Source organism: Molossus molossus, unplaced genomic scaffold (assembly GCF_014108415.1).
Source record: "Molossus molossus isolate mMolMol1 unplaced genomic scaffold, mMolMol1.p scaffold_m16_p_18, whole genome shotgun sequence".
NCBI classification, from domain to species: domain Eukaryota; kingdom Metazoa; phylum Chordata; class Mammalia; order Chiroptera; family Molossidae; genus Molossus; species Molossus molossus.
The window spans coordinates 45,644,425-45,656,481 of record NW_023425353.1 but is presented as its reverse complement, the minus strand read 5'-3'; the positions used below and the strand labels follow the sequence as shown (position 1 = coordinate 45,656,481).

General features: G+C 36.1%; 1 protein-coding gene across 1 annotated transcript in view; it reads right to left on the bottom strand.

Moving 5' to 3' along the window:
• LOC118633104 (ubiquitin-conjugating enzyme E2 E2) overlaps positions 1-12,057 on the bottom strand; it is a 298,162-nt gene that overhangs the window by 67,813 nt on the left and 218,292 nt on the right. Inside the window, exon 4 of the mRNA XM_036266629.1 lies at positions 3,669-3,801. Coding sequence (XP_036122522.1) covers positions 3,669-3,801 — 133 coding nt within the window. The remainder of the gene's footprint in view (positions 1-3,668; positions 3,802-12,057) is intronic.

Sequence of the window (12,057 nt, the reverse complement as noted above, 5' to 3'; positions counted from 1 at the left end):
CATTCATTGAGATGGAGAAGATTGGAGGAGCTGCTTTGGCAGGAGTGGGGTAAGGTTGTGTAATCAATAGTTTATTTTGGAACAGTTAAGTTTGAGGTGACTGTTGGATGTTCAACTAGAGATGTAAATAGGCAGTTTAATGTGCATGAAAGCATTTGATTCATGGCCAAGGCTTTACATGAATGTATGAACTCTGTTTAAAAACAAGTTAATTCATGTTACTCTGTGATACGTGTGTTCTATCCTCAAGGCCAGAGCAAATGAGTAGGCAGTGGCGTTTACACATGCAAACCATTGCTCTTTCTGAAAATCCTGGGAGACACTGTCAACTTTCTTTTCTGAGCAGCAACAGAATCAACAAAAACAAATCAATGATAACAATCTAGTTAGAATAAAATTGTAGAATTCCTTGTTGAACTTTAGTTACAGATCTATCTCTGGCTTTTAAATGCTGGATATTATTGCTTCTTACTATAACTAACTAGCTATTTTATTCACTATTAACCTTTTATTAACAATTTAAGGTTAAAGTCTATAGAGGATAACAAAATAAAGATTCTGAAAATCTGACAGACCTAAATTATCTACTTCATTGTCTGAAAGCAGGTAAGAACTTTCCTATTAGTTGACATTTCATTAGCAAGTAATTCACAGTTAGATTTTATACCACCCCCCATAAAACATATAATACTCTCTGAAATAACCTCCAAGTTAAGATTTATTTTAAAATGTATTTGATGAAATTTGTAATGAAAGAACAAACTATATTAAAAAGTTTTTAAACATTAATATTAAAGAGCTTTATTCTCACACGGCTATTTCAATGTATGCATGTAGTTTTGTTGTTGTTGTTTGTTTTTAAACATCTTAGGCACAAGTTTTATCTTTCCTTTTCAGAAAATATCTATTGGCAGATACTGTTTTTCCATTACCAAACAGAAACAGTTTTGAAGATTAAGACAGCATGTCTGACTTGTGCATAGGTTGTCTGAGATACTAGAAACATGCTTGATCCTCTTTCCTACCTACTCTGAAATCTGTTTAGAACAGCTTTCAAGACACCCTCAAAATGTCCCCCTCTTAGAGTAACATACTTGTCTACAAAATTCAATTTCTAAAACTGATAAATCAGGTGGTGACGATGCACTCTGAACAATAAATGCGCATTTAAATTGTGATTTGAGTTACCAAAGTTTGATTTATTTATTTTTGTCCTAAGAGATTGCCTAATCAAATCCATTCTGTGGAGGGATTTAATTTTTTCTGGTAATATTCTTTTATTTTTTTATTTAAATACTCCCAGTAAAGGGAAACATAGTATTTCAGAAGCATAGCTATTCAAAAGCAGACTGTCCAGCTATGGGTCAGATTTTTCACATATAGAATTGAAATCTATTTTCCCATAACCAACACTCTCCTGATTCTATTTTTGTTCCATCCAGCCATTTAGGATAAAGTCTAACCCCAACTCACACCAGAGTTCCTGAAACATCTGAGGGCAGATATCACATTCCTCCTATGTCCTATTTTTACTAATAAACATCGCCAGGGTAACCGTGTGGAATTCAGTGGAAATGGTCCCTGGGGTCAGAAGTTCAAGTAGATGCGTGGTTGTATGATACTGGAAAACCTAAGCTTCATCATCTGTGAAAGGGAACATCCTAGCTTTACTTGGGTATTCTGGAGAAGAAATAAGTTGGCATAGCTTATGCTCAGTACAGTGCTTGACCCAGTGAAGAAACTCAAGACCGCATATAACCTCTCTTTCCCCAGTTTATTCATTTGTCTTTCTTAAAATGAAGAGCTTAGAAGTGAATGAGGTACTTGAGATACACTGTGACTGATTCAGAGTCTTGAAGATTTTACTCTAAAAATGTCTCCTTAAGCCTTCAAGAACCTCAAGTTCCCACAGAATTTTGGTCAGCCAAGAGCCCACGAATTTTATTTATACGGAAATAAAGCAGGTCTTTTCTTCTATCTTGTATCATGATTTCTTTCTGCTTCTCAGTGAACTACTACACATGTAGCTAGTTTAAATTCCATCTTGTTAGTTTTGGCCTAGCCTTCCAGTCCATTGAGGCCTTTTTGGAAACTGAACTACTTTATCTAACTTATTAGCTTTCCCTTCTAGCTTTGTTTAATCTACACATTTCTGTTATGCAAAACTTGGATAAGCCCATACATTTTCTGAAATGTATATTTCATAGGACAGACAGCACCAGACCTATGGGTAGCACAACTGCCTGATCTGAGTTTTCCCTCTCACTCCCTGCTCTGAACTTCCTTTACTGAGGAGGCTGTCAGAGGAAGGTCCTCACATCACTGGCAGTGTAACAGGTATTCCAGGTAACTTATGAGTTGGTTCAAAGTAGATGGAAAGATATAAGGTTCCCATTCAGTAAAAGGAGAAAATAAGTATTAGATATATTATGGCTTTGTCTCTGAAAACCTACCAAGTGCAGCTCTGAGTGGTCACTGGTGCCACCAAGTCTGTCAGCTTGGATAAAATGTATTGTGTAATATAGTAAAAAGCATGGGCTTTGGAGCCAGATTTCCTGGGTTCAAGTCCTGACACCATTATTGCTTGCTGCACAATGCTGAGCAAGTGGTTTAGTTTCTCTACACCTTGATTTCTTCCTTGGTAAAATGAATAGTTATGAATTTTTGATTTGAAATCAAAACAATATGCAAGCATCAATGGAATGGAGGAAAGAGTGAGGGAAAAAAAAGAGAGGGAAGGTAGGAGAAAGGAAGCGGAATTACAGAAAGTCATGGTGAAGGTATAGTTTTATTCTTGCTTTTTAAAATAGTTTACTCCAACCTACAACTGAAATAAGTTTTATTTCCCTCTGCACTGAGAGGTAAGTCATGTCAAATGAGAATTCTTTTTTGATAGTCAATACAAACAGTGTCCTCAGGGACTTTTACTTTCCCAAGTGGAGAACAAACTTAAACTCATCGAATGACTGACTGATAGGCAGTAGAAAGGATGCGAAAAATTCTTAAAGTACATAATCTCAATTTAAATAAGTGAAAATTCTCCCATGTTCTCATTATATTGTATTTTTACAACTTTCACTAGTCATTTATGTATGAGTTTTCATTAACTAATAATTTGTGCTAATGGACTACTTTTAAAACACTTCTTTACTGAATTTTTTTGGCATGATTTCTTGTCTTGTGGGTCACACCTTCCATTCTAATGCATGTATTTACTTCATGTGAGCAGCTGATCCATGGAGGCTCAAAAGCTCAAAGTCCCATAGCTGGTGCCACAAGCCCTGCCTTGGTGGGCGTCCCTCCACTTTCAGTATGGTTCCTGGGCTTGGCTCTGGCTCAGCTTGGGCTCTAGGCTGGCACCAGCCCAATTTTACTCCCCTACTTTCAGCCATAACATGGTGTCTAATGTTACATTTAAACATATACCACTGAAAGGAGACAATGAAAAAGGATGAGAAAAAGCAATGAAATACGAATAAAGGGCTGGGGTGGAGAAATAACCTATAATTTTATACATTGTTTCCTTTATATACACTCAGCCCTGGGGTGTTGTTTATGCTAACAGGATAGACATGCATTCTTAGGTATATATATTTAAGAATATGTATATCTATATACATATACAACAATACATAATTGCTAAAAACAAACCAATACTTCATACTGACCTTAGGGGGTTTAAATGGATAGTCTGGCGAAAAGGTAATGTCAAGAAAGAACACCCCTCCTTCATAGACAGATCCTGGGGGTCCCAATATAGTTGACCTCCATTCATAAATGTTGTCTCCTTTAGGTCCAGCACTGAAATAAGACACACAAATGAACATTATATATAGACATTATATATAGAGCCTGGAATTTAAAAAATCTATTTATGGTAACAAATTGAGCATTTTCATAAAAACACAACAAAGTTAATAGGTTCATCTTATATGATGATTCATTTGTCATTATCATCAGTATTCTACATATAAAATATGTTGGTATTATTTAGTAAAACAGAACAAAGAAGATTCTCTTGTTGTTCATAACCCTACATCTATAGAACAAAAGATTCAAGGACCATAGGCCACAAGTGGGAGCACAAATATTTAATAAAATATTTGTGAGGTCCTGAAAGGGGTAATATGGTCATAGGGCCAAAGAGATAATTTTCAAGGCCAAAAGGGCAGCTAGAGAGAGAGAATGAGAAAAAAAAAATAGGCTACTATCCATTTGTTAACAACTTAGAAAACAAATGAGGTTCTTAAATGTCAGTAAATGTCCACCATTCATAAAACTGAGCTCAAGTATCATATCTCATCTGATTCTTCATTTCTCTCTCTCCACCCAGAGATTCCCTGCCCCCCCATCACCACTAATGTGGTTTGTAGAAGATGATATATAATTTCATTTTATAACTGTTTTGTACTATTTACTTTTTCTGTCCCTCTTTAGAAGTTTCTTGAGAAAAAGATTTTGCCTTGTCCTTAGTGCCTAGTAAGTAAACATTTGTTGGATGGTGATGAACTAACAGCAAAGCAAATGAAGCTATGTGGCTGCTAGCAGCAAACATATGTCCCTGGGTCTCAGAGACACTCACTGAGGAAGATAAGGCCCACATGAATCACTGAATTATATTAGTTCTCTCTAGTGAACAGAAGGGCAAAAATAATTTAGCTTTCCAGTGTCCTTTTAGCTATACCAAGCTAATACCTACATCTAACAGCCAGAAATTATCCTCACACCCTTTAGCAAAGTGTGCAACCCTGTTACGGTGTTTGAGAAAGAGTTTATTGTCAATAGAGATTTAGCTTCTATTCTCTCATTTTGAAATTAGCTTATATCTACAAAAATGCATTGTTGAGCAGTGTATCAAAAATGCATGCATCTTATCCAAGTTGGAATTATTCTGGGAATGCAAAGTAGTTTAATAACAGAAATTATCAATGTAATTTACCCCATTAAGAGATTAAGTAGGAAAAAAACAATAATTTCAACAGATGCAGAAAAGTATCCAGTAGGCTATAATAATAGCTATTCATGATAAAAACTCTTAGCAAAATTGGAATACAAAGAAACTTCTTTAACCTAACCTGATAAAGTGCATCTATAAAAGCCTTAAAGCCAGTAATACATTCAATGGTAAAATATTAAAAACACACCCTTTTAACATTGAGGAACAAGACAAGGATGCCTGCAATATCCACTTCGAATCATTACTGTATTAGAGATCATACTCATCCAGGCATGACAATCACAAGAAAAAAAAAGGTATAAGGATTGAGATGAAAGAAATAAAACTGTTAACATTTTCAGTATTTATGTACACAGAAAAAACTCCCCAAATCTCGAGATAATTTCCTAAAAGTAATAAAAGCGTATAGCAAAGTGGCTGAATATAAGATCACCATGCAAAAATCAACTGCATTTTAATACAGCAACAAAATTAGAAAATGTATTTAAAATACCTTTTACAGTATTAAAAATAAACCTATGAATAAATTTCATAAAAATAAGATTATTATAGCCCTGGCCGGTTTGGCTCAGCGGTTAGAGCGTTGGCCTGCGGTCCTGAGAGACCCGGGTTCGGTTCCCGCTAAGGGCATGTGCCTCGGTTGCAGTTTGTCCCCGGCCCTGGTCGGTTGTGCGGGTGGCAGCCACTCGATGTGTCCCTTTCACATCGATGTTTCTCTCTCTCTCTCTCTGTTCCTCTTTCTCCCCCCCCCACCCTCTACCTGAACAAAAAATGGAAAAATGTCCTCAGGTGAGGATTAAAAAAAAAAAAAAAAAAATAAGATTATTATAAAGAAAATTATAAAACTTATTGAAATAAACAAGGGATGCAAACTTTATGAGTAGAGAGACCCAATACACTACAAAAGTCAATTTCCTCCAAAATGATCCAATACAATTCTAATAGAAAGTCCGAAAGAGTTTTTTCTTTTTTTTAAATTAAACATGACAAGTTGATTCTAAAATATGTTTGGAAGCTCAAAAAAACCTTAAACCTTTCCATGCACATATGGAAATCTGATATATATCAGAACTGAAGGAGCTAAGAAACAGTTTTTGTATTTGGAAAACAGGAAAATTGGTTTTCTACCTCAAAAAAATATACTAACCTCCATTGCAGATGAATTAAGTACTTAAATGCAAAAGTCAAATGTTTTATTTTATTTATTTATTTATTTAAATCTCGCTCGAGGACATTTTTGCATCCATCTTCAGGTAGAACAGGAGGAAGAGAAAGAGGAAGAGAGAGAGAGAGAGAGAGACAGAGAGAGAGAGACAGAGAGAAAGCGAAACATCGATGTGAGAGAGACGCATTGAGTGGCTGCCATCCACACGACCCCAATCTGGGCTGGGGACAAACTGCAACTGAGGTATGTGCCCTTAGTGGGACTCGAACCCGGGGCTCTCTGGTCCACGAGCTGAAACTCTAACTGCTGAGCCAAACCAGCCAGGGCAAAAGTCAAATGTTTTAGAGTCTGACTAAAAAGACTGACAAGGCAAGCCACACAGTGAAACAAGAAGTTTGAATCATATAAAAGTGACCACATTCTAGTGTTCAGAATATACAAATTCCTATGAATCAACAAGAAAAAGACATCAACAGGCATTTTCAAAAAGAGGAAACACAAATGACCAATAATCATATAAAAATGCTCAACTTCATTAAAATCAGAAAAATGAAACATAAAATTACAATGTGATATTATTTTTTAAAACATATAAGCAAAAATCAATGCCTGACAAAACCAAGTGTTGATGAGGATGTGGAAAAACAAGAACTCCAATACACTGCTGATGAATATGTTCAATCACTTCAGATAAAAATGTGGACTCACCTACTTAAGTTGAATATATATACTCATATATCACAACACAGTATTTGCATTCCTAGGACATAGTCCAGAGAAATTTTTATATATGTGTATCAGAAGATATGTTCAAGGATGTTCATGGCAGCACCATTTGTAGATATCAACACTGGGAACAATGCAAATGTCCCCTGATAGAAAGATGGATAAATTCACCAAAAGGAATACTACATAAACAGTGAAAATATATAAACTAAATGGATGAATCTTAAAAATATCATATTGAAATAAAAAGCACACCTAAAAGGAATACATAATTATTTCTGCAAAGTTTAAAAACAAGTAAATAAATAAGAAAATACACTGTTGAGGGACACACACTTATGATTAAGGCAAGGAAACAAATGAGAACTAAGTTCAAGAGTAGTTTCCTGGATGGAATCAGAGGGTGGAGGAACGGTACACAGAAGATTCAATAGTTCTGGTAATGTTCTATTTCTCAGTATGTAAGGTAAATTCAAGTGTTACTGTTTTATGACTAGGTTTCATAACTTACATGTTAAATATGTTCTTATATATATGTATCAAATTTTTATACTGGGAAAAAGTATGACAAAAAAGTCTATCAAAATGTTATGTGAGAACAGCAAGTGCAGCATATTTGTACAGTTGTGATCCTCCTGTATAAACCAGAAACAGAGAACAATTATTTTATATTGTATATAGATAGATATCTATACCAAAATCTTTTAAGAAATGAACTGGAAAGATGAATTCATGACAGTGGCTGTGAAAGGAACAAGACAGAGTGGGTGGTGTGAAGAAAAAAATAGATGTGGAGATAGGGAATGAAGGAGAGTTCAAGTTCATCTCGAATGTTTAATTTCTCTTATTTAAAAAAGATGAAAAAATAAAATCACAGTTAACCAAGTCTATCGCAGAATGTTGAAATATGTTGAGAAGCAGTGGTGCAACAGACCAAAATACAGTATTCCTGTCCCATCTTCGCCTTTACTGACCTCTCCTGAGCTGACAATGAAGTACAGACAGGACATATTCAGGCCAGATGACAATTAAGCTTTGGCAACAGCAGCTCCTTGTTGCCAGACAAGCTCACTCATTCAGATGAATAATAAACATGGTTACACCCTGAGCTATAATTAGACCCAACATAAATAGATAAGTTTATCAGAAGGAAGAGCTTAAAAGAAGAGTAAATTATAGGTTTGTAGTTACATTACTTCAAGATAGATGACGAAATTTAGTTTGATAAGTTCACACACGAGAGTACACAGCTATGAAACAATGTGCACGGGCACATTTCCCAAATACAAAGATATAACTTCCCTGGGTCACTATATATAAAACTAACAATATATAAATAATTATATATATATATAGTTAGTTAATTATATAATTTAGGCTAAATAAGGAATCACCAAATAGTGTCACCAAGGAAGAGACTGAGAAGAAGGCAGGAGATACCTCACAAAAGTGAGTAGTGTCTGTGGATAACTTACATTCAAATTTTTGCCTATTCCAAGTTTTATCTGGCTCTGTCAGAACTCCAAATTCTATTGGTTCTTTAAAGTCAGTCAGCTGTCTATGCAGTTAACAATGGGTTAAATAACACAGCTAATGCTATTGCTCTAAGTTGGCTTATGTGGCCAATATATATCTTCTTAAGAAAATACTTTCTGGCTTCGTCTATCGTCTTAGAAATGGCATATCCATACCACTTGGATCCCAAAGCTTACAGTAGTGGTTTCTGAACCACACAGCCCTCTGTTTCACTCCTTGTTTGATATGTCCCACTTGAGAAACCTGGTGTAGAAGTCCAGAACTGTGCTGTACAATATGGTACAATGTACCTAGTTCAAACTGAGATGTGCTGTAAGTGTAAAATATATACCAAATATTGATGATAATGCAAAAGAATGTAAAAGACATCATTACTTTTTGTTATGTTGAAAATTATAATATCTGGAATGTCCTGGGTTAAAATAAATTAAAATTAACTTCACCTATTTCTGTTTATTTTTAAAAATGTGGCTACTAAAAAATTTAAAATTACACATGTGATTCACACTGAATTTCTATTCGACAGTGTGACTATTCTAGAGCATCGCTGTCCAATAAAATTCTCTGTGATAACGGAAATGTTCTAGTTCTTCTCCTTATGCAATATGGTAATCAGTAGCCACACATGGCCATTAGGCACCAGAAATGAGGCTAGTGAAATGAGAAAGTGGAGTTTCTATTTCATTTGATTTTAATTAACTTAAATATAAATAGCTCCATGAGGCTAGTGGTCACATATATTGGACAGTGAAGATCTAGATGTTCTAGTAGCCCATATTGAACAAAATGGTTTTTTAATATGTCAAATTATTTGGATCTATACAAAAAAGAAGAATGGGTTTTTGTATGCTTCATACAAAAGAAGAGAGAAGCAGATGCTGCACACTGTCTTATACTTCTAAGTTGATAAGGAAAAGTTGGGGCCAGAGGACAGCTGCAGTACAGAGCGGTGCTGAAGAACATGAAGAGGCTCTGAGCCAGACCTGTCTGTCTGAATCCTGGCCCTGCTAAGGAAAACCTGGATGGCCTTGGGTAAATGTAGTCTAAGTGTTAGTGGCCTCATTTGCAAAATGGGGCAATTCAACCTCGTGAAAAAACTGTAAAGTTTTAGTGCAACTGTACTCATGGAGCTTGGATAATGGGTTCTTGTAAGGACTCAACTAGTAAGCCTCCAAATGTTCCCTGCTTTTGTGTTTGCTGTCATGCCTTGTGGATAATACACAACTTTACCAACACATTCAAAAGGTTAACTACCTGGTGACTGTATAAAAAGGGTTTCAAGATCCTAGTACTAGAAGAAAACAGGTTACCAAGACCGTATATAAAATCATCATTATCATCATCAGCATCATAATGCTGCAACCTAATCTTATGATGTATATTTTGACACAGCCGAACTTTGGAACCTATCAGAATTCATAGATGCTGCTCCCAGGAAATGCAATTTTTCGCTGACTAGAATGTTTATTTAGTATGACGATTTTTAGGTATGAGGTTATTTAGCAATATTTTCCCATCTTAATAAACAATATTTTTCAGATTTTATTAAAAAAAAAAAAGACAAACACAGCTAACAGTTAAGTTTCAAAATAAAATATAATTAGATAAATCTATTAAAATGCAAATATCAGTTAGCACATTACAAACTGGTTAAATGCCCCAAGTTTGTGCTTGGAGAAATTCTGTTAGAGATTGACATAAATTGTGTCCAGCTTTCCATGCTGCCACCTGCAGTGGATGAGCATGTATACACATAAAACATTTATACATTTATAATAAAATTGCTGAAAAGGACTAAGCATTCATTCACCATCTTTAAGATCATTAAGATGCTTTAAATGTATCTGAATACTTGCACTGCGCTGTGCTACAGATGTGACTCTAAGACCAAGAGATTTGGCTGTGTCTGCTGCCTTTTTATTTACACTGACTGAGACAGGTAAATGGGGAGGACGCTGGGGCAATGCTGGGATCCTGGCTTCACAAGAGGAGGAACTTGCCTTTGTAGAGAATCTCTGATGTGCCAACACTAACCTGAAATCGACAGGGACAGGGTGGGCGAGGAGATTTCAGGGGATTTCTCAGGAGCTCTAGCAATCCCTGCTTGTGTGTCAGACTTCATGCAGCTGAATGCATCCCTTCCAGGGAAGGCACACTGTTCACACACAATGATATGCTGCACCTATGTCCAAAGTCCCTCTGCAAGTAAACAGCTGTAGGAACACTGAGCTTTTGGATTGCAACACAATGATGTATGTGCTTCATTAGTGTCAGACTGGAAGGAAAGGGTAGTTCCCATCCCTTAAAAGAAAATATGAAGGCAAGGCCCAGATCAGTTACAGATAAGGACAGTAGGAAAGGCAGTTGAAAAGGGGAAATGCCTGAATGAAATGAGAAAACAAAACAAAACAAAACAAAATAGAAAACCATGCGGGTGGGGAGACTCAAAGTAAAAAACATTTTCAGTGTTTTCAACGTGTGGGTTGACCTCTTAATTGCTAAATCCAACAATGTTTTTTGTCTTCATGTTACTATAGCTCTCTGTGGCTTCCACTCTCATCCCTGAAAAACTCTCTTTCCAAGTATTTCTTCAGGAGTCTCCCTCTAACTTGGGTACTACTCCAATTCTTTGTCTTCTTCAGTGACACCTCTTCAATGTCTGTCTCCTATGGGTTCTACTATCAGACACTTTGTTTTCTCGCCTTCATTCTGGGTATCTCATAAACCACTTTCTAAAATTAACCTACCAAACACGAATAGAATGAATCTCTAATCTGGTCAGAAACCCAAGAGTTACCTTTCACTACGCTTCCTCTTCTCTTTTCTAAATCCTCCAAAGCCAATCTTACTTCCATAATATGTCTGGAATCTCACTTAGATGATGGCACCAGGATCTTCTGTGGTTTCCCTGCCTCCAGAGTCCTGCTTTCCTCCAATCCATCCACCAAACTGCAGATAAGGCAATCTCCAAAAAAATCTTTTAAAAGGGACCTTCTGCTTCTGTGCTTTCTCTGGCTTCTTAATGCTTTCAAGATGAAGCCCAACTCCTTTTAGCATACAAAGTCTTTCACAAAGATCTGCTCTGCTTACATGTCTGGCTTCATCCCTGTCACTCCCCTCTCTTCCAACTCCATTCACCAGTCATACTGGAATTACATGTAGATCCTTCAAGGGAGCAGGCTCTTTCTTCCCTCCTAGCTTTTGGATAAGATGCTCTGTAGGTCTGAATATTCTATTTGTCCTTTAGGTCTTAACTTAGGCGCATTCTTCCCCCGGACACCTTCCTTACTCCCACAGGCTGGGTTCTTCTTTGAAAGTGATAACATTCCATGCAAACATAGCACTATGAAAGCAGTCGTTTATAGGACTTTTAATACTGGTGAAAGAAGAAATATTAAGCAATGGCACTTTCTGGATCACAGGAAAAAAATAACTCATTCTCATAGTGGAAAGGCATCTATGACCAAGAGGGTGCTGAGAAAAATGCCACAGTTATAGCTTTTGAAAGGACAAATCGAGAATGGTATTTCATAAATTCCTGAGTATCCCTATGTTTGTAGTCAGTAATTTAAAAAAAAAAAAAAAAAGGACTAATACCACCAAAATCCACTATCATTTCTTAGGAAAAAAATCTGTTTCATACACTAATCTTCAAGCAGTACTAAACTGTTAA